Genomic DNA, 26,293 nt, shown 5'->3' with positions numbered 1-26,293 from the left:
TTCTGAGTCAGTGTTTTGCTTATTCAGTAAATATTGTCTAGTTGTCATTACTTGTGTATTGCAAAACCCGATAGGACTGACAAGTTATCCGCCTACTCTGCCCTTAAAATAGAATCAATCGCTAGAAAGCTGTAACACATCACTGATTCATTATGAGTAGCAGACAGATAAAGCATTTGATCAATGCAAACACAGACATTGATACTTACAGCAAGAATTAGCCCCAGGAAAGTGTGTGCAAATGAAAAATCCAAATATCAGATATAGACGCTCAACTAAATGACATGTCCATACACATACTGTATTAAGGGAGAATTCCGCTTTCATTAGTGCATATTTGCTAATATAAAATGGTACCTTGCCCTTTAGATTTAAACCTAGGTTCCCAAAGTGGGGTGCGCATACTCCAAAGGGGTACTTCCGTTAGATTCCAGAGGTACTTCAGTTTATTAAATATAGCTCAAAATCAGAAGAGATCTAATGTATACATTTATTCAGATGAGGGGGGACTTTGAATATATTTACACAGGGGGTACTTAATATAAATAAATATATTTTAGGGGGTACTTTGAAAACTTACATGTTAGAATAAATGTTTAGAATATCCAGCGACTGACTTCCGGTGAAGTAATATAATTTATTGTGGCTGCTATTGGTAACAGACACTGCTATACAGCTGTAGGTCAGTCTATCTCCCACTTCAAACTTCATTTTGTGTTACTTTCTCTGCAGGTGTTAGCTCTAACTGTTCACACACTATCTGATGTAACCATTCCACAGGGAGCTTGGTGATGACGTCATCGGTCAGGTAGTGTTTAATGCGGCTTTTGGATGCAGGCTTACAATGGACTATGTGAGTCAGTGATGGGACTCTACTTGCTCCATAATTGCCCCACAAGCTCTCAGACCCCCATTTACCACGAAATGCCCCCACATTCCCTCAGATGACACACGTGTGACCTTCCACATTTCAACGGGTCATCCATTACCATTAATTTTAATTAATAAAAAACAGCACCAAAATGACTTTGGCACCCTCACATCACTTACTCCAAAATTACCCCACAAGTCCTACAAGTTCTCAGACATCCATTTGCCATAAAATGCCCCCACATACCCTTGGCCCTTACATGCCAATCAGGCTTCCCATTTGCCATATAATGTCCCCACATTTGGGCCCTCGGACCACCCAGGTATCTTAATCCTGAAATTTTGTCAGTTGAGTCTGGGTTCATTTGGGAGGGGAGAGCGTTGCCTCCCAAGTCTACCACGTGACCAGAAAGGGGGCGCATGCATATGTGTCTATGTAGACTTGTGCGTATCGGGCACTTACTCCTGCCTGCGCCTGGAGAGGCAGAAAGGGTGAGGAAAGGGGCGTTATAATGTAGTCCGAGTATAGTAAAGTTATGTAAATGTGGCTCATGCAAATCTTTAAATCTCCCCCAACTTACCCCACATGCCACTCAGATATCTTCACATGCCCCTACTAAGGGGAAGTACCCAGGATCACCCATCAATAATCTAGTAACCAACTACAACAATTAAATCATTAATATCAATTACATTTATGAATAGCAGCCTAAAAAATTCTTATCTTCAGGCTGGGGCCCGCAAAGGAAGGAGGGAGACCATGTGGTACGGAATTTACTGCACTCCCTCCTCCTCCTCCAAAGCCCTCCCTGCACTGTCACATGTTGCGGAAACCGGCTGCTCCCGTTCAGTCTTATTCTAGGGTTTCTGACATAGGACATAGGACACAAAGCAGAGAATAAGTCAGAGCGGGTGCACAGAGTTGGGGCCACTAGTGAGAGATTGCTGGTGGCCAGCGGGCCGCCCGATGCCCGTCATTGATGTGATTTATAGTTTTCTGCCACAATCATTGCACATAGAGTTGTAATATCACCGCATGTTTAGCCCCCTAGAATGACAAAGATACAACACCAAAAAATACCACTGAGAGTCACCAAGCTCCTATAACCGGTATTTCCAGCACAAAATACAGACAAATTTCTTGGGAAATTATTAGCATTGTTGTCAACATTCTAAAATAATTTCCTGAGACACTTTGCTCCTTTCACAGCATGAATATGTAGTGGTCTAAATGCAGTTTCCTTTGTGTATTGCAGTGTTTTATCCTCTTTTTAAATAATGATATGTTGCAAGCTGGCATGCAGAAAGTAATAAAATAAAAATAAAAAAGTAGCCTGAAAGTGTTAAACCTCTTTAAAACCACAAAGCCAAATTCACGGGTATTTTTTGCATGTGTCACCCTGAGCTGTATGATGTTCCTATCACAAGTTTTCATTATGTATACTGAAATAATAGATGATAATGTATTGATTACAAGGGCGGACATTACTTAGAAGTATGTATGAGGAGTATAAGGAGTACTTACTACGAACGCAACACTTTGCTACTTATATATTAAGAATGGCTACTATTACATAAATAATTAGACAAAGATTATTATTATTGCACTCTTAGGGGAATGACAGATGAGAAATGCTTTATGCAAGATGAAGAGCAACAAAGCCCTAATATTGGGTAGATCAGGAGACAATATTTAGTTAGATCACTGTTGCTTATTATTATAATTGACAAAAATGTTAAAAAAAAAAAAGTTTATATGGGCCATTGTATTAATTTTGTGCTAAGTCTGATGCTCTTAGCAAATGAAAATTAATTTGCACAGTTTGTACAAATCTGAAATAAAAATGTTTTTAAAAGGTATAAATATTCCAATTTATAACAGTGCATTTTTAACTCTGGGGGCGACCGACGAAGTCCTCCTGCCGGCTTCTTTGGGAGAGGGACCTTGGTCAGGTACTTGATTTGACCCAATGGGATATTATCTTCCAAAACACCCATTGGATGTCGAGATGCCTAAATCATATGGAGATGTTTTTACAAACTGCTCCATAGACTCTATTTGATTCTGGATAGGCTACACATACTCTGTCCGCACAATCCAAGGCCTGCTGGCGTGATTGTGGGGCAACGGGTGACATCTTCCATATTTTTGAGAATGCCCAGTCATCCAGATTCTATAGTCTGCCATGTACACTCTGATATCACAGGTCATCCAAACCACCATCCCTAACTCCCCGCATGTGGCACTTCTACATCTTTTCTCTGCTCAGGTCTCCTTGGAGGATCGTTATGTCATTGGTCACATCTTTATTGCACTCCGAGCTGTAATAGAACAAGCATGGAAAACTCCCCCTGTTTACAAAGTGGTCACCAAGTTCCAGCCAAGTTGGGACATGGAAACGCTAGGAGTACCGTATGCCTCTACTGCCTCTTCCCCCCACATGAAGTGGTTGCTTGGTGTGAATATATGGCCAGGTATCCAGACTCTAGTGATCCCCTGAGCCAGCTGCAGAGCTCTTCTCAGTGACACCCCCGGACTATGTCCCAAGGTCTAGCCCTGTTGATTGTCCTGAATAAACCTGTGAACTGCATTTTATGTTTGTCTGTGTGTGTACTGCCTCCCCCCTATCTCCCCATCGTCCCCTCCCACCCCTTCATTCTCCTGATTTTATTGTTTATTTTCTGTACCTTATAAATGAAAACCTTAATAAAAATCATTGTTAGGAAAAAAAATAGTGCATTGTTTTAATATAAAAAGAAAAACAGTCCCTCAGCAGTAACAAAAAGTTTCAGCTACAGCTTTTCATTTGTCATAACTCTCTGTCATTCACTGAGAAAATATTACAATGGTTCGGTGGAGAACAACAGACAGATAACATTATCCATCTGAGATTAGTACTGTCTAATAAAAAATGTGGCTCATCCAGATGAGCAGATTTTCAGGAAGTTCTTGCCTCTATTTAGGATGGAGTTACAGCAATGGGGCCCTTTGCCCATTTATGCATTATGATAGGTCAAGAGAGTGCTTACATACCTCCTAACTGTTATGATTTAGGTGGGACAGCCACGGTGTGAGGACTCTGTTCCACCAACCCAGTCAGGACCACTTTGTCCCGTGGGGTGGAAGGTCAGGAGCTATGCCCTGTTCAATGCGGCTATGTATTGCACAAGGGATGATCTTAGAGGAGGAGAAGGTGACTGGGGGACGTACAAGGCATCAGAAGTGATCGCCATGCCCTGCAATGCATCTTCATGCCTCCTTCTCATGTGAAAGTCCCTTTGCCCTATTTGTACAGAGTATAATAGTGTAATGAAGCGTCATACACACAAGAAGGAATAGTCGGCAGTGATATTAATAAACGTAAAAGCACATTTCACATATAAAGTGTAGACTCAATCAGCCAATCAGGAGCAGCTAGCAGGTACTGCTGATGGTCATCGTTATCAATGCGTCTCGTTGCACCTGCCGGACGGTAACAGCCAGAGAGACGCCTCGTGCCAGGTGTATAAATGTATGCATCCAGGTCTACTTCAGTCAAAATGAACATGCCCTTACTGTTCTGGGCTTACACTTGCCCGTCCCTTCCTTCTCCCACTAAGATGCCACAACAATCTACATACGGACATCTGCGTACACTCTCTTAGTGCCCATATGCAGGAAGGAAAGGCGGATTTTTACAAAAATACAAAAACAGATGCACGACCAACTCTACATGAGTAACTGTTAGCTACTGGTATTCTTGCTACAATGGAGAACAATCCCTCATCCAGGGTTTCATATAGTGCAATGGGCACTAACAAAAAGAACAACATAAATAAATAAATAACCATAAAGACATTATTTGCTTAGCATTTTTTAGTAGCCACAGACCTGAAAGTGGAAAATATATTAAATTAACTAAAAAAGCATTCTCAATGGTGACAAAGACAAATAAAAATGAATGTTGAATTAACAAAAGAAAACGTTTGCACGTATTTTGGGCAGTTCTCTTTAAATTTTACCCTGTGTTCTGGGTTTATGTATGACGCCAAGCAATGCCGACATTAGGGGGAGAACACTGGTCAAACACCTGTGCCCATAGGGTGCCCTCACACTCTTCTTTTGTTCCTCTTAATTTAACGAAAATAGACAAAGAGTTGTTGCCAGGTATCACTGCCAATAAAACTCACCCTCTTTTATAGACCTCAAACCCCCAGCCAAGATTATGATCAACTATCAGCCGGTTCTTTCACTAATTGACACATTCACGATGTAGGGGGCCAACCATTATTTCTGCACAAGCCTCATTGTGTCTGACTATGATTCACTATACAGGATATGAAGGGACTTTCCTAGCTAAATAAAACTCTTTGTTGCTTGTACCAGTGACGGGCCCTTCCTATGGCTGGTACGTGGGCAGCGGGAACACACAGGTGATATCACCCAGTTTTCTTAGTTTGATCAGTTTCACTAGTAGCCTGTAGTGTCACAGTCATCTGGAAGGCGTCAGCCTATACAAATAGATCTTTAAATAGGATTTTAACAGAATTAAACAATACATGTATGAGAATTGTTTTTAAACCAGTGATTTGCAACCTGATACGCTTCAAGTACCGTAAAAGCACCACCATGTTAAAAATTACAACAAATAATTTAATCTATGGAAGAGACACCAACATCAGCCGGTATTTTAATGTTGGATGAACAAGTGAAACACACAAATCTCACAATTCAGGAACAACACAGAGAGGTTTCCAACCAAACTCTTTTTAATATGCCCAGGAACAGAGCTACCATTACGCAAGCCTAGGCAATCGCCTAGGGCAGGCCTGTCCAACCTGCGGCCCTACAGATGTTGTGAAACTACAAGTCCCAGCATGCCCTTCCAGCTATCAACAGGTTGTCTACTGGCAAAGCATGCTGGGGCTTGTAGTTTCACAACACCTGGAGGGCCGCAGGTTGGACAGGCCTGGCCTAGGGTACTAAGGTTTAGGGGGCACTTTAAATAATGAATGATTTACATAATTCATGCAGTGTTTTTATGGTCCCTGCGGAGCACGCGCATTTAGTGATGGACTCTTGCATGAAGGAGCAGCACCTGGCAGCTTCTTAACTATGATGTCACAACCCAGCACCCAGGGCCACCATCAGGGGGGTACAGGGGGTACTGTTGTACCGGGCCCGGGCTCACCAGGGGGCCGGGTACAACAGCGCTGTCTTGCAGTCCGCTGGTCTCCGCTACTCTTTGCTGATGTCTTCAGCATGGCTGTCACCGTGACAACCAGGTGCCAGAATGCGATCGCAGGAGTGGAGGAATCATTCCCCTGCGGTCATGTGATCTGGCTGTCACAGGCTGTCTTACTGCTTTAGGTCTGATTTCCTTGCCCCTATATCCATTGTTTAGAGTCTCTTATATGCCCATGCAAAGCTGACAAATAGATAAGTCTCTATTACTCCAAGTTAAAGCCTGGGGGCATCCAAGTACAGGAGCTGCAAGGGAACGGTGACTGCTATAGGTAAATGTCTCCATAAGGTTGTAGGGACTTATCTGGAGTCTAGGATTTACCATCACAACATCCCACCTCCACTGATCTCAGATGTGCTGCTATCCCTGGGTGATCTCCCTGCTTTCTGTAGAGGAGGCCACGTGATGCAGAAGTCGGACGCTCCAGGTAAAGAATAAGCTTCAACTGGTTCCCCAGCTCTTACTAAGCTGGGGATAAAGCAGAGAGTAAGGACTGGGTGCAACTTCGGCATCACTGAAGATGAGAGAAGAGCCAATGTAGTATAAAGCAGGAAAGAGCTGGGGCCGCAGGTGGCAGCTTGGCTGCCCTGGGGCCATCAGTTGCCCACCACTCATTTAAACATACAAAAGGAGAGGACAAACTTTGCGTCTACAGCTGTTTTTTTATTGCAATCCCCATAATTTTAGTTCATCTTCTAGAATAGCAGAAATAGCCGAACGTTACCTGTACATTTTACAAATATGCAGCTGATACATCTCTACTACAAGGGTGTGGTTCCAGACATAACTAATTAATTAATATGACTGATGAATAAAATAACAACTGCATACTTCTGTAAGACCCACAGGGCAGTTTTATTGGTCCAATTCCCAGTGACAAACTCTTTTTAATCACTGTTTCATTGTTTATTGTTTGATAGGAATGTGTATTTCTCATTAGAAGGTTATAGAAACAATGCTGGTATAGTGCATGTTAATGTCTGATGCACAGTTACAGATTCCTGTACCCTACTGCGGTCACAAACTTTCCCACATTCAATGTTAAACGTTGTACTTCTAGGTGTGTGTTTGTGCTATCAGAAAAGAGCCTAGAATACTTCCATCGTAAAAAAAAACCCCATACAAATAAAACATTTAGTAAATTCCTCTTAAAGCAGCTACAACCTGATATAAAAAGAGCATTCACTCACAAAACTACAAAATTAACTATTTCATTCTCACTTTAGGAAATGTGTATAGAAGCATTCAACATTCACCCGTCATACGTCCGTTTTGCTATACACAGGGAGTGGATCAATAGCATAAGTACAAAGTGAGACATATTCAGATTCATATATTACACACAGAGAGCTATTTTGATCATATTAGATCTCATCAGTGCAAGATACTGAACAATAGATTCTACAGTGTAGCAAATTTCATAAAGGGCAATAAGTAAATTCAGAATGTGATTAGTTTTCCAACTATAAAAGCAAATAAAAGTAAGGGATAAATCCATTGTTAATTGGCGTTGTGAGATGTAGGAGAACACGAGGATACCTTCATTTCCAAGGCTCACACTGTAACTCTGCTAAAACATATATAGTACAATAATAATATGCAATCAAACAATGTTATTTTAGTGATTTTGCAACATTAAATGATTGAATTGTAAAGTGCTATGGAATTTGCTGGTGCTATATAAAGAAATAAATGATGATGATGATGATGATTGGATCTATCCAAATCTCAAATTATGGTTTACAATACACGGTATATTCTCTTTATTGTATCTGCTTGACGGAAAAGAAACCAAAAATAAATTTTAACCTTTGTTTTTAGAGGAAAATATGACCAATAAAACAAAAATGTTTCTACCAGTGGTTCTTGTCATATCAGGAGACAGTATTCAACCTTCAAGTATGTTATAGTCTGATAAGAAATTGCTGTCACACTGCATCTATCTGCAAATATAATTGAGCTGAACAATTTTAGACACTATACAAATATGAACATGTTCCAGATGAAACTCAGCTTCCTCTTCTGGGGTATAACTAATGGCTGGCCAATTCCATCAGACAGACAATCAGACCAAAGATTCCTTTCTAATTATGATCAACAGTTTGGAAAGGTGTGTACTCATTCCAAGGGAAAATGTAATTTCCTGTGTTACCCTTCTTGTTTTTAGGTAGTTTTATCATCTGGTATTATTGATATATTCTATTGTCTTGTTTTCTGTGTTTTTAATGCTCTTTTTGCTTGTGTTTCAAAGTTACCTTCTTTGGTAATGTCTGGCCAACCACATATACTGTATACGGGCTTGGACTAAAGACCAGGGGCCTGATTCATTAAGGATCTTAACTTGAGAAACTTCTTATTTCAGTCTCCTGGACAAAACCATGTTAGAATGCAAGGGGTGCAAATTAGTTTTCTGTTTTGCACATAAGTTAAATACTGACTGTTTTTTCATGTAGCACACAAATACTTGATAGCTTATTTGTACACTGAAATTTAAAGTTGATATTTGTGTGCTACATGAAAAAACAGTCAGTATTTAACTTATGTGCAAAACAGAATACTAATTTGTACCCCTTGCATTGTAACATGGTTTTGTCCAGGAGACTGAAATAAGAAGTTTCTCAAGTTAAGATCCTTAATGAATCAGGCCCATGATTTTGTCCAGGGGACTGAAATATGAAGTTTCTCAATTTAAGATCCTTAATGAATCAGGCCCCAGATCACTGATGTAGGTTTAGTGTCAGACCTCCCAGTGCATAATGAAATTAATGGATTTGATCTGCAGCAGAAAAGACAACCAATCTCATATTACCAACTAGATCTTAGAGGAGGTAAATACATATGTTCAGACCAATTAATTTTGCCAGATTTGGCCTGCCAGCTCCACAAAAGGACAATTTAATTGCTAGTTTGCCTTTCAGACCTATTTGCTGGCTGCGCACCATTAAATCTGGTCATTCAGCCTAATTTCAAAACAACTATTTCAAAGAAGGCCAAATGCACTGTGGTCAGAAGACATTCGCACACACATGGGGATGAGGTCATTGACTTAGCATTTACATTCTAAAATAAAACAAACCAAAAACACTGCAACTGTGGCAGCTACAACTAATCAAACAAAATAATGAAATCTGTAATGTTGTTCTGTGGAACACGTAACATCTTTTTAGTTGCCTTTCTGTTATCTGTAATCATTCTAATTTCACAATTAGCATAACTAATTAATATAATAATTAATACAACATTACTGTAATTAATTTTGTCATTTTAAATTTCAAATATAGATTTTTATTTAAAGTAAATTATATATTGTATAGTTTGAGTGTTACAAACTAAACATGTCAATTTGACCTAAAAATATAAATACTATCTACTGAATGCATGCAGGGGTACCTGAATATACTGAGCACTCTCGTAAGAGACGTCTAATATCCACCCACAGTCAGTTTCATTTAATAACATTTGATAATAATTTGTTCTCGAACTAGGAACTTGATATGAGGAGAGATAATAGGACGGATCTTCCCAGATGTGGGGTTCCTGATGTTGCAGAATACACAATAATTGAAAGGGGTTTAAAATGGTCTTCTACTATCATAAGTTACAGGTAAGAAAATAGACTTGTGTGAAATAAGTGTTTATGTTGTCAGTGCTACAGTCTGAGAAATGAACCAACCTCTCCAAACCCCACAGCTTTGGTTCTTGAACGTAGATTGCTGATGTTAAACAAGTCCATTAATTGTTTCAAGTTAAACCTATTTTTTAAACAGTGATAATTTGTATCTGTCCTCTTATCAGATGAGGTGAGGATTTAAACCTAAAGATAATTTTATAGGCTTTTAAACAATGATTTTGCATATATAATATGTCATTTTAAGGTGTTTATTTAGAACTCTTTAAAACTCTGCAGTTCTGCTAATTGTAGAGTGGGGGGTGGGGGGGGGGGGGGTTGTTGCTGAATTTAAAAAAATTTTCAGTGAGATAAAGTTTTATTTACTTTTTTACATCAATGATATTTATTGAACTTTTAGAAAATTGAACAGGATCAGAAAGCAAAGTTTTACGAAGGAAAGGTTTACACATAGCAGACACATTACATTGATCACTGTTGTTTCCCCTATATCTCAACTACGTTGTAGTAACCAAGATTTTTTTACTTTTTTTTGTCAATAACATTTTCAAAAAATACCATCATACACTCACTACTTCATCTTATAAAAGAAAATACAATTTAAATGTCTGTGAACTGGTTCCATTTTTAAGACAATGACACTCCATTAATTGAGCAGTAACAATGATTCCCTTTGCTACACGATTGAAATGAAAAGTTTTCCCTAGTGGTCATTTAGGGAATTCCAAAATTTTACTTGGACCAACGTTTGCTTGTGTGAGAAGATCTGATATTATATTCTTGAAATATTACGTATTCTGTGTGTACAAAGGGATGTGTGGTGTCTCCTCAATAATCTGGTTCTTACATTGTATAGGATTGTTAATTACACTCCAGATTTGCCACCGGTTGAAGTGGATTGGGTCATACGTGAATCCTTAATGGTGTGGAGCAAGGTTACTCCGCTACAGTTTATACAACTTCACAATGGAACTGCTGATTTAATGATATCTTTCGGAGTGCAAGGTAAACTTTATACATATATGACCTGCGCCTTGTCTCGTCTCTGGTAACCACCTCTCACTCTCATCTAGAAGACTTCTCCCGTGCTGCTTCCCACTTATTTGGAATTCCCTATCACGCTCAATCAGGCTTTCCCACAGCCTTCAAATCTTTGAAAACCCAACTCTTTTTTAGAGGTGACATTATCCACGATAACACTATTCACACCAATGCACCCTCACAACTATCCCAATCTCCACTCTGAGCCACATTTGCTCCTCTTGTTTCAGCTGGTCCCTCTTCCCTTTAGAATGTAAGCTCTCTAACGATCAGGGTCCTCCATACCCTTTGTTTTCATGTCTGCATTTATTTTGTCCACAGTGTATGTCTCTGTTTTTTGTATGTACTGTTTTCCCTACTGTACGGCACTGCAGAGCACTGTGGTGCCTTACAAATCTACGATAATAAGTAATATATATACTAACTAATTCTATGGATGCATACAAATTATTAAAGGACTAAGAACACTGTTTTCCACATCTAGACCATGGAGATTTATTCCCTTTCGATGGACCTTCAGGTGTGCTAGCTCACGCTTTTCCTCCTGGTGAACATCTGGGGGGAGACATCCATTTTGATGAGGAGGAAACATGGACCGTGGATTCAGGAGGTATCAATTTGTATATGCCAACTTGTGCAATATAATCTTTAACAATGACCTGGGAAATGATATGCCAATACTAAGTGCTGCTCAGTAGGTTATAACTGTTTAGTGAAAATTGCATAGGATCCCCAAAATCCCCAAACTGAAATATTCAGAAATTAAGGTAAAATACATTGTTGACATTGTACTTCTGATTAAAAGGTATTATCTTCCCTATTACCATTACAGACAAATTAATCTCCCCATGTCTTTAGGACAGTGTCAGCTAAGAATGCATATATTTGTGCTGTTAAGACATCATTGACACTGCCCCTTCCTATGAATTAACCAATCCACAATCTGCATTTCTGTAAAGCAAGTCTGCCAAGGTGTCAGTCCCTCTCTGTCTGCTCTGCTAAAATAGCAGCTCCCTCCTAACATGGCAACCTGCTGCAGAGAGGTAAGGAAGAGCATGGTGGACTTATCTAGTTATGTAATAGTCTAATCATGTATATTATTCAGATCAGTATTATACAACCGATAGGTGTATAGTAATAATGCCAAATAGTGGCTAAATTGCCTTGCAGTGTGGAGAACTTCAAGTAGACATTTTACTTACAGTTTACATTTGTTACATGTAGTGTTACAAGTTACATACATGGCATGTTTATTGTCTTGCAGTTAATATAATACATACAATAATAAATATAATACAATGCCTAGAAATAAGATATTTATTAAACATTCTCCAAACTGTTCTATGTAAAGCAATTTTTTTTTTACTCTCTTTAATTTCCCCAAATGATGTAGCTTTATTGAATAACAGTTCTACCCTTATGGTCAGCAAAGCTGGATTTTACCATCCACCATAATATAGTAGTTAGTATATTTTTTTATTATTAGCAAAAAATATTTTAATATATTGTAGAGCAAAGTCAAATCTGCTGCCTTATCTTCTTTTGAGTGTCAGTACAGCTCTGTTTATTCAGTGAATCATTCTGATGTTGTTCACTGAGCACTGCCATATTGTGAAATCACTATGTAATACCTCACAACATTTACACAGTCAAAATCAGAGAACAATAAACCACACCCCTTATATGTACAAACCACACCCCCGTTTCACATAAAAATGCCTTAAGCCATCCAGGCTTATTCTGATAAAGCCCCATGCACTTCAGTGTGAGCCCCATCCTTTCAGAGTCTACAAATTGGGACTGTCCTATAATTGTTTTAATTTGGCTTGCTACTGAAAAATAAATTCATGCTGTGAGTAAATTCTAGTGTAAATAGATGTTCCAGTATTCATTTATGGGAGTCAAGACCTGGATTTACATTCTGAGTCTCATGGTCACATGGTCTTTGCCCCTATATACACTGCTCCGCCTTCCCTCACTTTATTCCGAAGCCCCACTGCATCCAATCTCTATAAAATAAGTACATAAAAATAATTGAAATGATGGTTAAATGTTTATAATATGTGAATAATAAAGTAGAAATATGCAAAATGAAAACAAATTGTGCACAGTGACCAGTGTGCTGAACCCGTGGACCCTGGGTCTACGTGGGGGAGTCAGGCACGTATCATTTCCTAGACTGCTGGGGATAAGTGCTTGGGGCCACACTTAGCAAAACTTTTTATGCAATATATATTCCGGCTGAGTTTCAGTTCAGCATCGATAAGATGTACAGTCTGTGTATAACCAATCACAGATCTTTTGTTCCTCACAGGCTGCGGCTTGTTTCCCGTGGCTCTACATGAGTTTGGGCACACTCTGGGACTAGGCCACTCCAACAATCCTCAGGCCCTTATGTATCCCATCTACACGTACTTCAGTTCAGAGTCTTTCACCCTTCCGGTAGATGACATCTGGGGAATACAGGAGCTGTACGGTAAATTTTCCATGTATTTTCCGATGAATGGTCACATTTCCACTTTTTTCACATAGGATGGAAGACATTTTAAAGTTTTGTTTTTTTAAAGCCCATTCTTGACTTTCATTTCACTTTATTTATTTAAAAACTATCAGTGTTTATATGCAGAATTTATATGGTTATGCACAAGCTACTAACTAGTATTCATCGTCCATGTGAGCTTCCTTGAGATAGGTATATAGGCAATACAATGGGGCCGTTTTGTTAAAATTTCAATTACGGACTTGGGGCCTGATTCATTAAGGATCTTAACTTGAGAAACTTCTTATTTCAGTCTCCTGGACAAAACCATGTTACAATGCAAGGGGTGCAAATTAGTTTTCTGTTTTGCACATAAGTTAAATACTGACTGTTTTTTCATGTAGCACACAAATATCAACTTTAAATTTCAGTGTACAGATAAGCTATCAAGTATTTGTGTGCTACATGAAAAAACAGGCAGTATTTAACTTATGTGCAAAACAGAATACTAATAATTTGCACCCCTTGCAATGTAACATGGTTTTGTCCAGGAGACTGAAATAAGAAGTTTCTAAAGTTAAGATCCTTAATGAAAGGCCCTTGATGACTATATTATTCTGAGGCAGGACAATAGCAATTCATGCTAAACAGATCCACACTGACCAAAATTGGAGCACAATTAAAAAACTAATTTAATCTGTCCACATTGCTCTTATACCGGAATTTGTTTTTCTTCAATTCCCGATTCTGGGTATCTGCAAATACCATTATAAAATGATTCATTATATATGTATACGCTGCATCTTCTTAAACAGCCACTATATGGAAATCACAGGACCCACCCTCTGTCCAAGCTGTTGTATAGTGTAGTATGTCTATAAAACAGAACGCTTCATATGTGTTCTAAATAATTTCTCTAAATCATTTCATATTAATTGGCTTCTCTGGCTTAATTATTTTAACACTGATAACATGTAAAATAATTTTCATCATGAATCTAATTAAATCTAATTTTAACCTCTTTCCTGAGATTTCACTGCCTCTCTCTCCCAATTCCCCTTTCCCTGTTTTTCCTCAACAAATGTCTATAAATATTGACATTATATACTTTTTTTAATATAATTTTTGTTTGGTAATGCAGTGGCACATGCAGGGGGGGTTTCTGGTTCTCCAGGAACCCCTCCCCTCCGGGAACCAACGGTACTGTATAGCAGCCGCGGCGCTGTCAAAGAAGCGTCCGCGGCAGTGCTGTATTGTAGTATAATACAGCACTGTTGCGGATGCTTCTTGACAGCGCCGCGGCTGCTGTAGAATTCAGACTCAATGTTCAGATTTAATAAAATAGTTTTGAAAAATAAGAATGCTGTGTTTTGGAGAGTGCACGCATCTTTTGTGCAATAGTGGTACCAACCAACTATGTACAGAGCTGTTGGACCATTCACCATTAATGAGGGAGTATCACTCTCCTTGCACTAATGCAGGCATGGCCAACCTGTGGCTCTCCAGGTGTGGTGAAAATACAAGCCCCAGCATGCTTTGCCAGTAGATAGCATGTCGGTAGCTGGCAGGGCAGGCATGCTGGGACTTGTAGTTTTACAATACCTGGAGAGGCCCAGTTTGGCCAGGCCTGCACAGCATTGTTTAATTATCGCTAACTGTGTTTCAGGTTCCAGACCCTCCAGTGTAATTCTTCCCACAATCTGTAGACAGGAAGTACCTATGGATGCTATAGCACGCTGGGGGGACAGCACACTAATCTTTAAAGACAGGTAAACTTACTATAGTTTATTACTTCATGTTTTTGCTAATAAACTTTATTATTGAGTACTTGTTTGGGGTTAATGGTTGTTTAAATTGGACCCATTACATTTACATTTAAATACTAAAAGCATACTTGCCTACGCTCCCGGAATTCCTGGGAGGCTCCCGAATTTCGGGGAGTCCTCCCAGACTCCCGGAAGAGGAGGGAAACCTCCCGGGCTAACCGAAATTCACGTTATTGAATGGCGAGGTGAGGCTTAAACATGTCATTAAGCCCCACCGCTGCTATTCAATGCCGTGAATTTCCTCATTTTATAGGAGGGGCGGGGCTATGGTGACGCTCCTATCCCCTGTCACATGACTTCTCCCTCTGGATCTCCAGGGAGTGAAGTTTTGAAAGTTGGCATGACTAAAAGGTGTAATTGTAGTGGGTATGTATCTTTTATTCAACTGCTCGTAGCAGTGCTGGCCCTTCTTTGGGCTGGGGGGCAGGAGTGCATCTGCCCCCCCGGGCTTGTCCCATAGTGGGCTACTCTGGGCTGGGTCACTGGGCCACCTGCATTTTTTTTCCATTAAAATAGGGGCTGCTAAGTCAAGTCTTGCCCCGCAGGCTAAAATTTGCCAGCACTCGTCTGGGGGGGGGGGGGGGGGGGGGGTGGGGGTGTAGACCAGGGCCCTCTTAACAACATTAGGGGCCACCGGGCAAAGCAGTGCACCGGGGCCCCTATATATATATATATATAAACATAAAAAAAAAGTGATTATATATATGGGCCCTGCAGCCCTTGGGGGCCGTCAGAGGCAGCGCAAAGGGAGGGAGCCGGATCGCCAGCTGACCGCAAGGTAAGTATTTTAGTATTTTCTTCTTTTTTTTTTCAGGATTTTTTTTTTGCGCTGCCTCTGACGGGCCCCCTGGGCTGCAGGACCCCCGAGCACCTGCCCATTGTGCCCAATGGGAGAGACGGCCCTGGTGTAGACAACTACAAAATAAAGTTTTGAGGGAATGGACAAACAAGATTGTCTTGTGATCTTGCACTTGACCTACAGAGGGAGTCGTTCTGTAATCTAAACTGATATTCCTGACAATGCAGCCTATCAAATTCCTAGGGACCAATCGTATCGCTGAGGTATGACACACACAAGCGCCCGTCTCCGCTATGTATAAGCAAAAAGCACAGCTTAACTATTACGTTCACTAATGTTAATTCATAGTGACAGGACAAGTTTTATAAAGCACATCTAATTCACCTGAAGCCGTTTTGGGCTGCGTCTAAAGTCTTGTTTAACCCCTACAGAAAAAAAGTGATTTTAAAACTGGGATCAACTCGTTACCTCTTGATTTTACACCAAAATGTGTTAAATACATTGTTAAATATATGAATTTTATGATAACACCATGTTCTTAATGCTAGAATGTTTTAATTTATATGTGTTATTACCATGTCCAAATTCATATAGTAGTCTGCAGCATGTGTGAATTTGGCTATAAAATAGTTATCATAACATTTTCTTTGTTTTCATTGTATACTGTTGAGTCCTACTGGAATCCCCCCATGGCAAGAGATATTGCCTAAACAATGCTATAGGCAGTGACTCTGTATTCACATGTTTTGTCAGCATATAACTGTATGAATGCACAAGTGTGATTATGCTCTAGGAACTCTGCACGCAACACTCATAGGGCTTATCTGTGCTAGAGAGCCAGGAACTCAGTATTCACACGTACTGCTATACACAGACAAGAAAGTATGTGAGCTAGTAAATAAAAGTGAAAAAGCAAAACTGCAAAACAAATCAATTGCAGTACCACTTGTGACCAGCAGGAATACATATCTTCCCCAGTCAAACAATATGTAATTTATAAAAGGCTTACAGCTGATATCATTACCTCCTTTACCTTCTTACCCTTATTTAACTATAGCCTTAAATAACAACACGAGACCTGAGTGTGGCAAATTTAAATGATTTATTTAAATATGGTGGTGGAGAATAGAGCAGGCAGTCCGACGTCTGCCAGGCAAACCCCAACTGGCCCAGAAATAACCATTGGGACCTCATCAACTGGGGGACATGAAAAAAAGTCAGTATTTAACTTATGTGCAAAACAGGACACTCATTTGCACCCCTTGCATTGTAACATGGTTTTGTCCAGGAGACTGAAATAAGGATCCTCTTCATTTAAGATCCTTAATGAATCAGGCCCCATATGTTTACCATGGTTGTTGATTGTGTGTAGCTTTTGCAGTATACAATGAATTATTTAAATCTGCCTTATATTTCCTTATTTGTAATAGACGTGTATGGTATCACCACCCATTACTACCGGAATCTAAAGTATTTACAACCAGTTCACTTTGGAAAGACTTTCCAGGTTCAATAGATGCTGTTTATAACTCCCCAGTTAAGGACACCATTTATTTGTTCAAAGGTAATTAATTGTTTATAATACATGTAATATGTAAAGGCATTATATATCTCCTTGTAAACAATGACCTGCATTTAGGGAGGAAGTTCTGGGCTGTCAATGGATCTACCCTGATGAGTGAAGAACGAGGTGATATTGCTGAGTTTGGCTTCCCAGAGAATGTAAGGAAAATAGATGCAACTTTTCATGACCGAGGGAAAGAACAAACTTTCTTCTTTACTGGAGACCTGTGCTGGAGGTATGATATATATACCAGTCAACGGATTGTTGATATTGTGTCAGTAATAACATATATGTGCCGAAGGTAATGCTCAAAAAAATCGCAGCAATTAATTTAATACAAGTACAGAATAATCACCAAACTTCCTTCATGCTGTACAAATACATATGTCCAATTCACCTGGGAATTGGACACCTCTGTTTTTCCCACTTACTTCCAAACTGAATTTACTATTACTGACTTAGTTAATTGATGTTAAAGCTGTTTTTTCAACATCAGATATTGTGTTTAGTCCAGGTTAATACAATTGGAAAATTAGTGGAGAAATGGGAGCTGGTGTCCTGGGTAAAATGGGCCTGTAATCACCAACTGCCCAGAGCCAGAAACTAACATAGTGCCTGTAATCACCAACTGCTCAGAGCCAGATACTAACATAGTTCCTGTAATCACCAACTGCTCAGAGCCAGATACTAACATAGTTCCTGTAATCACCAACTGCCCAGAGCCAGAAACTAACATAGTGCCTGTAATCACCAACTGCTCAGAGCCAGATACTAACATAGTGCCTGTAATCACCAACTGCTCAGAGCCAGATACTAACATAGTGCCTGTAATCACCAACTGCTCAGAGCCAGAAACTAACATAGTGCCTGTAATCACCAACTGCCCAGAGCCAGAAACTAACATAGTGCCTGTAATCACCAACTGCTCAGAGCCAGAAACTAACATAGTGCCTGTAATCACCAACTGCCCAGAGCCAGAAACTAACATAGTGCCTGTAATCACCAACTGCTCAGAGCCAGATACTAACATAGTTCCTGTAATCACCAACTGCTCAGAGCCAGAAACTAACATAGTGCCTGTAATCACCAACTGCTCAGAGCCAGATACTAACATAGTGCCTGTAATCACCAACTGCTCAGAGCCAGATACTAACATAGTGCCTGTAATCACCAACTGCTCAGAGCCAGAAACTAACATAGTGCCTGTAATCACCAACTGCCCAGAGCCAGAAACTAACATAGTGCCTGTAATCACCAACTGCTCAGAGCCAGAAACTAACATAGTGCCTGTAGTCACCAACTGCCCAGAGCCAGAAACTAACATAGTGCCTGTAATCACCAACTGCTCAGAGCCAGATACTAACATAGTTCCTGTAATCACCAACTGCCCAGAGCCAGGAACTAACATAGTGCCTGTAATCACCAACTGCCCAGAGCCAGGAACTAACATAGTGCCTGTAATCACCAACTGCCAAGAGCCAGAAACTAACATAGTGCCTGTAATCACCAACTGCTCAGAGCCAGAAACTAACATAGTGCCTGTAATCACCAACTGCTCAGAGCCAGAAACTAACATAGTGCCTGTAATCACCAACTGCCCAGAGCCAGAAACTAACATAGTGCCTGTAATCACCAACTGTTCAGAGCCAGAAACTAACATAGTGCCTGTAATCACCAACTGCTCAGAGCCAGAAACTAACATAGTGCCTGTAATCACCAACTGCCCAGAGCCAGAAACTAACATAGTGCCTGTAATCACCAACTGTTCAGAGCCAGAAACTAACATAGTGCCTGTAATCACAAACTGCTCAGAGCCAGAAACTAACATAGTGCCTGTAATCACCAACTGCTCAGAGCCAGAAACTAACATAGTGCCTGTAATCACCAACTGCCCAGAGCCAGAAACTAACATAGTGCCTGTAATCACCAACTGCTCAGAGCCAGAAACTAACATAGTGCCTGTAATCATCAACTGCTCAGAGCCAGAAACTAACATAGTGCCTGTAATCACCAACTGCCCAGAGCCAGAAACTAACATAGTGCCTGTAATCACCAACTGCCCAGAGCCAGAAACTAACATAGTGCCTGTAATCACCAACTGCCCAGAGCCAGAAACTAACATAGTTCCTGTAATCACCAACTGCTCAGAGCCAGGAACTAACATAGTTCCTGTAATCACCAACTGCTCAGAGCCAGATACTAACATAGTTCCTGTAATCACCAACTGCCCAGAGCCAGGAACTAGCACAGTGCCTGTATCGATGAACAAGTGTCCCCATCACAAGTGCGCACCCAGGAGGGCTTCCTGGTGCCTGGAATCCCCTCTCCTGCCTGGGGCACAGTATGCTTGCAGTGGCTGGCCCCTCCCACGGGACCAGCCAATTTACCGCTTGTGGCTGCGGATCGTCTCCCCTGCTGTGTTCACAGCTCTCTCTCCTGCACCGTGTCCCCATCCCTTTCTCCCACCTTGCCAGCATGTGTGTGTGTCATGTGTGGTGTAGGCTGCGGGAGACAAGAGACAGCGCCAGAAGAGGAAGGTAAGTGTGGGGAAGTGGTGGAGAATGTGTGTGTGGGGGCTTTTTCATGTAAACGTGTCACACTGAGGGGAAGAAACTTTCAATGTAAAAGGGAGGGGGGGCTTTAATATAAGTTCACATAGTTCCAGTGTAAATATAGCATGCAGCATTTAGTTTTCTTATAGTTTCCATAAAACAATACAACAGTTAATAATGATACTTATGTATGTACATTTCAGTTAACAGTTATGGCTACAGTGTTATTGTACTGTAGATAGTGAACCCAAAAAAAATTATCCCATTCCACTATTATCCTGTATTAAAAATTGAGCCTGGCTTGGTTGAACTTTTAATGTAAGTGTGTGTGTGTGTGTGGGGGGGGGGGGGGGGATTTTTAGTGTAAGTACAGGGGGGTCTTTTAATGTAATATGGGTGGAATGTGAATTCATTTTATAGTAGGGTAATCGTGGGGGCTAATCATTTAATGGTAGGTAGCGTTTCATTTATTGGTGGGGGGATATTTATTTGATGGTGGGGACTATTTTATTTAATAGTGGGGTTGGTGTGGGCTTATTAATTTAGGGTGGGATGGTGGGCCTATTAAATACCCCCCCCCCTCCACTCCAATCCTACGTTTGCCCCTGCGCCAACAGTTATAATTGTATCAAGTGTTTTTGGGCCGGGGTATCTCTTACTTTTGTTTCATGTCATTGAAAATGTGTAAAGAATGGACCTCCTATGCCACCCTGTCCATGCTTGCTGGGGACCAGCTGGGCTTGCCTTACCACCTTTCCCTTTCTTTATCCCAAATTGCACCCCTCTAAACGCTGTAGGAGCGACTTGCTACTGCCACCACTAGGCTCCTTCTATGGCACCTAGAACCGGTTACTTCTGGGTAACTTTCGCTGCTAGTATACCCGCTTGGTGTGCACCAGGACTGGTACCCATGACCTCTTCCTTTAGATCAGGGTTGCTGTTGATGGTTCCCCCTTGGCCTATCACACTGGCTAGAGCTGCAGGGTGGCGGACAGTGCATTGGTACTGGATGCAGGATAACAACCTGAGAACAGTCAGATAATAGATTAGATTTTTCACAGGAATTACAGCACAGGTAAGTAGACGTCAAAGCAGGATCTTGAAGCAGTGATGTTTTATTAGCTCAAGTAGCCCTTATAAGGACAACTACATGCCAGTTTATGGTAACAGTGATCTTTTCAGTAGTGTACAGATGGAATAATGATACATTACATGGTCAAACAGTGCTTTTTTATACAGTTTTGGACACAGCCTGGAAGGGGGTAAATCAGCCCCCTTTTCTGACCAGGCACCAAAAAGTCTGAATTATTTTATTCAGAGATTAGTATCGATTGGGATGTGATATTTCTCTAATCTTGCATTTAACACAATTTAATTTACAATCTGTCAATCTGCGAGTTTCTAAAACTTGCTGTGATTTCCTGCATCACTTGCATACTGTCTTAGAGACATAGGAAGTCTTGACAGCAAGTGTGATTACCCCCTCCTGTGCTTTCAGGCTAAGGAGACGTGTTGGTCACCGAGATGTAAAGGTCTAATTAACATGAGATTACCTGCTTTCAGACAGTTGTAGACATACATTTCCTATACAGAAATACAACAATCTATACAGAAGTGCAACACAATATAAAAAAGAAGCACATTTGCAATGATATGTAGAGGTATAAATAAGTTATTTCTACGTGATCCAGCTATAGTATGTCATTTGTATGTATCGCAAGCCCCTTAATTTTTATTATTTTTGGAGCATCATTAGCATATATTTTACTTAAGTGATGAAAGAAATAGGACATTAAGGTTACCTTTATTTTAAGTGCCTCAAATATACATTTTATTATTATATTTATATTGTGTTATGTGCATATAGAAATGCACTTTCTTCCATAAATTGGGCCTAGATGGTGCAAAATGTGATCCTTTGAAATTAATTGTAGATATAAGATTGCCACTTCTTCAAAATATATTTAAAAATCTGGTTGTTTAGAAGGGATACAAAACTCAGAACTTTCCAATATGCACATTCTCCACCCTCGCAGGTTCATAACAATATCTCATTGTACTCAGAATAAGACACATTACTGTAATAAGTCCTCATTCTCCATAGAAAATGTGCTCACCCTGCACTAAATGGCATTCTGACACATTAACCTAAATGAGTACCTGTTAAATCTAAGGCAAACAATTAGCACAATGTCATAAAAGAAAAATAAAATTGTCTCCTTTCCTGCATTTATCCCACCCACCCCAAATAATCAGGTTTTATTCCAAACTATAAGTAAGTGTGTAGTCCTTGGAAAAGTGTTTTCGTTTTTAAGAAAATAAAAATGTAAATATATATATATCATCAGTTATTTATATAGCACTGCTAATTCCACAGCGCTGTACACATCATTCACATCAGTCCCTGCCCTATTGGAGCTTACAGTCTAAATTCCCTAACATAGACACACACACACACACAAAGACTGGGGTCAATTTGATAGCAGTCAATTAACCTACCAGTATGTTTTTGGAGTGTGGGAGGAAACCCATGCAAATATGGGGAGAACTCCACACAGATAAGGTCATGGTTGGGAATTGAACTCATGACCCCAGTGATGTGAGGCAGAAGTGCTAACCACTAGGCCACTGTGCTCCCCAATATATATGCATATATCTATATCTATCTATATAGATATATATATATCTATTTATATACATATATAAACCGATATATCTATATCTATATCTATCTATATATATATATATATATATATATATATATATGTTTAGATTTGCACAGCGAGAAAAAGTGAATTTTTCAAATATTTTCAAAATTTTGCTGCTACCCAAAATGTGTGTTACTTGAGAGCCTACATGTTATCTTTCACCGACCCCTGTCCTCCCTTACCTTCATTATTGCTTGTATTAGGTATGGGGTGATAGCTGGAAGCATATCGCTGGGACACTTGTGTGTCCCAGTTTCTCTACTGTGAAATGACTATGACAGCCTTTTCCCCTGGTGTTTACTTAGGTATGATGAAAGACAAAAACAGATGGAGATTGGATTCCCGGTACCACTGGATTCACTATTCCCCGGTGTTGGAAATAAAGTAGACGCAGCCTATAGGCATGAGAATGGTAAGTTCACTATGAAATTATAGGTATACAGTGAGCCAAAAAGACTTTCATTTTAATATAAATCAAACTACAGGGGGATGCTAACCTCAGTCGTTATATATCCATGTTCCATTTTTGTCACAGTCCTACGGCTAATTTTAATTATTCCCATTGTCTTCTGGACTGCCGAATGGCTGAGCTTGTGCCATGTCTTTGGAAGAGTTTATCATCAGCCACAGTGTTGCAGCTGCCTATAGACACCTGTACAACAAGGGAGTCTTAGAGACGCAAGCTCCAACCACTCGATGTGTAGCTCTGCGTATTTATACCAGCCACGGTAGGCAACTGTGAATAGACACCTGCAGAAGGGTGTCTTAGCCATGCTAGCTTCACCAAGGCCTAGATCTGAATGTTTATATCGACTTAAGAAGATGTTGTACCAAAGTCCATAAAATACATTGAATATGACATATACACTCTTGTGAAGTTTATTAATAATCTTCTTTCATACAGGGTACATCTATTTTTACCATAAAAGGACACAGATTGTGTACAACCCAAGCAATAACTATGTTACAGATGTCTCAGAAAAATTCTCAACCTTATGTTAACAATTGCTCTCTTCTTGATGTGTATCAAATAGCAAGTATTATTTATATCCAAAAAAACTGTATTTGTATATTAAAATGTTCATGGTATTTCAATTGTGTATTAAAACATATCGATGGCCTCTTTGTATTCTACTAATTGTTCCTCCCTTGGTACATTTCCTGGGTCAGCGACAGACAGGGGACATTTACATAAAAGCTCAGAGACCAAAATCTATATTGATATTTCTGAAATGTAGCTGGTTTGTCTGCAGAATGCAATTAAAGCTAGAAGCAAAAGACAATCCTATATATACTGGGAAAGAAACAATTGTATAACATTTGTACAGGAGGCGAATTGTCCCACTGTTTATCCAGCCAGACAGCACCTGCTCTGCTAAGGAGTAACTTCCTGTCTGGTGAGTGTTCCCTCCAGGTGACAGAAATACTGCATCAATGCACAGGTGCATAAAGACACTGCACTAGCACAAAAAATGCATCCACAAATAAATTACAATAAATTACTCATCCATGTTCTATCCAGTATTCACCCTTGTTCTTCTGATCCCGCTTCAAAGTTACATCTGTACTGCCACAAAGACTACACAACATTCCTTCCACCACTCAAAGCAGATGTTAGACTACATGGGGCCCTAGGTAAGAATCAAGTATGGGACTTTCAACAGTCATAATGAAAAGCCAAAATAGACTAACTGCAAAATATATTAATGGTAAAGAAGATGGCACATTAGAATTAGCATGCTTATAGCAAAAAGCCTCAACTTCCCAATATTAGAGAATAAAGACAATGAATAAACACAGAAAAGGAAGTAAGACTGTTTATAAAACAAATTGCTAGTATTACCCATATATATTTTTGAAAAAGTATTCATTAAGAGGATGTAACTCATTGTAACTTGTATATCAGCTGATTGGCAAAGGATATGACTGCAGAACAGGCAAGCAGGGTATGTGTAAAGGATTCATAGAACCGGATACGTACATGGGACATGACTACAGCGCAGGGTACGAACATTGGGCATTACTACAGGGCAGATTATTGGCACAGGACATGACCAGGCAGGGGTTGGGCATGGAACATGACTACTTGCCAGTGTATGGGCACAGGGAATGACCGGGCAGGATATGGGCATAGAACCTGACTGCAGGGCAGCATATGGGTACAGGAGATAACTGCAAGGGATGGGCAAACACATGACTGAAGGGTGATCAGAGCACAGGACACAATTAAGGGGGTCAGATGGGCACCGCCCAGAATATTACATTAATAGCATAGCTAAATTAGTTCACAAACAATGTGACAAATTATATTGAACGTGAACTGGAAAATTCACTTAATGATCTTACTTGGAACAGGTTGAGTGGCCTTGGACAAGAAAGAGTTAAACATCCTTGTAGGTACACAACAATGAACAAGACCTCCTACTGCATTTTCAAAAGGACATTAGGACAATGAATCATGACAGACAATGAAAGAACGTCTTACTCACCCTTCGCTCGCTTCTTTGCTCTCTATAATAAACTACATTCACTTCTCTGACCTGTAGAATATATAATGAATGGAAGTAAAGGAGGAGAAATGGGGGAGTAGAGTGATACCTGCCGGCTACACTATCAATATCAACATCATCAACATTTATTGATATAGCGCCAACAGATTCCGTAGCACTTTACAATTCTGTCTACTGTCACAAAGATAGGACAACATGATGCCAATAACAATATTCGCAGCAGCATAAAATATTTTAGGAGATGAATGGGAGGTAGTGACCTGTCCACTCCTGTGATTGTGTTAGTGACAGCAGACATACATGTTCAGGGGATGTGTCATGATGTGAAGGGGAGAATCGAAGCTACCCGAAAGCTGCAGACTGAAAGTTAAATAGTGGAAGGAGCAGGGTTACTTGTCCTCTGACTAAATCACCCTAAACTGTAATCTCCAATGGGGCAGGAACTGATGTGGAATATTACAAAACTCACTGTATAGAGCTGTGTAATATGATTGGCACTCTATTAGAAATAATATATAATATAAATATTTGTTTAATTTTCTATCCCCAATTTACTTTTTATTGACTTATAAAAAGGTGCAACCCCCCCCCTTGAAATACCCAAGACCCAGAAAACCTAATCTGTAAATGCTGTATGATAAAGAACCACATATGAATGATATTGTGATTATGATGGAGCTGTTTTTCCTATGCACACCATTTTTTTGTCTATGGAGGAAGTTCAGTTCAGCTTGAGGTTCTGCAGTGTGTCTCCGGAACAGTATGTAAAGACACATCACGGCAGACATCACACGTTCCATAAAGATACAAGGAGAAAATGAGCTGAGATTCTGTACCGTATTGGCCGGCAATGTGTGGGGATGGACATCATCTGCACATGAATTCACCCCTATAAGACTATTAAAATACACTATATTTTAAAAGGCAAATAAGCTTGCAAGCACCGCCAAATATCATGTGTTTATCTGGGGATCTTTTATATAAATATTATTTGTTAATGTTACCAAAATCCTTTTCATACTTGTGACTTAGGTCCACTGGCTCTTTAACCAGGAAAGAAAATGTTTTGCTTACTCCAAAGGGGATTTTCT

General features: G+C 39.9%; 1 protein-coding gene across 1 annotated transcript; it reads left to right on the top strand.

The window, feature by feature from the left end:
* The first annotated feature begins 8,081 nt into the window (after positions 1-8,081).
* On the top strand, positions 8,082-23,813 carry LOC142140066 (collagenase 3-like). Its single transcript, XM_075197928.1, has 10 exons — positions 8,082-8,205; positions 9,581-9,699; positions 10,580-10,728; positions 11,249-11,374; positions 13,079-13,240; positions 14,910-15,012; positions 17,299-17,432; positions 17,508-17,667; positions 22,998-23,104; positions 23,597-23,813. The coding sequence occupies exons 1-10, from the start codon at positions 8,083-8,085 to the stop codon at positions 23,692-23,694; spliced, it is 1,281 nt and encodes a 426-aa protein (XP_075054029.1). The 5' UTR covers position 8,082; the 3' UTR covers positions 23,695-23,813.
* Positions 23,814-26,293: the final 2,480 nt, after the last annotated feature.

Source organism: Mixophyes fleayi, chromosome 2 (assembly GCF_038048845.1).
Source record: "Mixophyes fleayi isolate aMixFle1 chromosome 2, aMixFle1.hap1, whole genome shotgun sequence".
NCBI lineage: Eukaryota > Metazoa > Chordata > Amphibia > Anura > Limnodynastidae > Mixophyes > Mixophyes fleayi.
The sequence above is the reverse complement of the archived record's forward strand: the minus strand, read 5'-3'. Positions and strand labels throughout refer to the sequence as shown.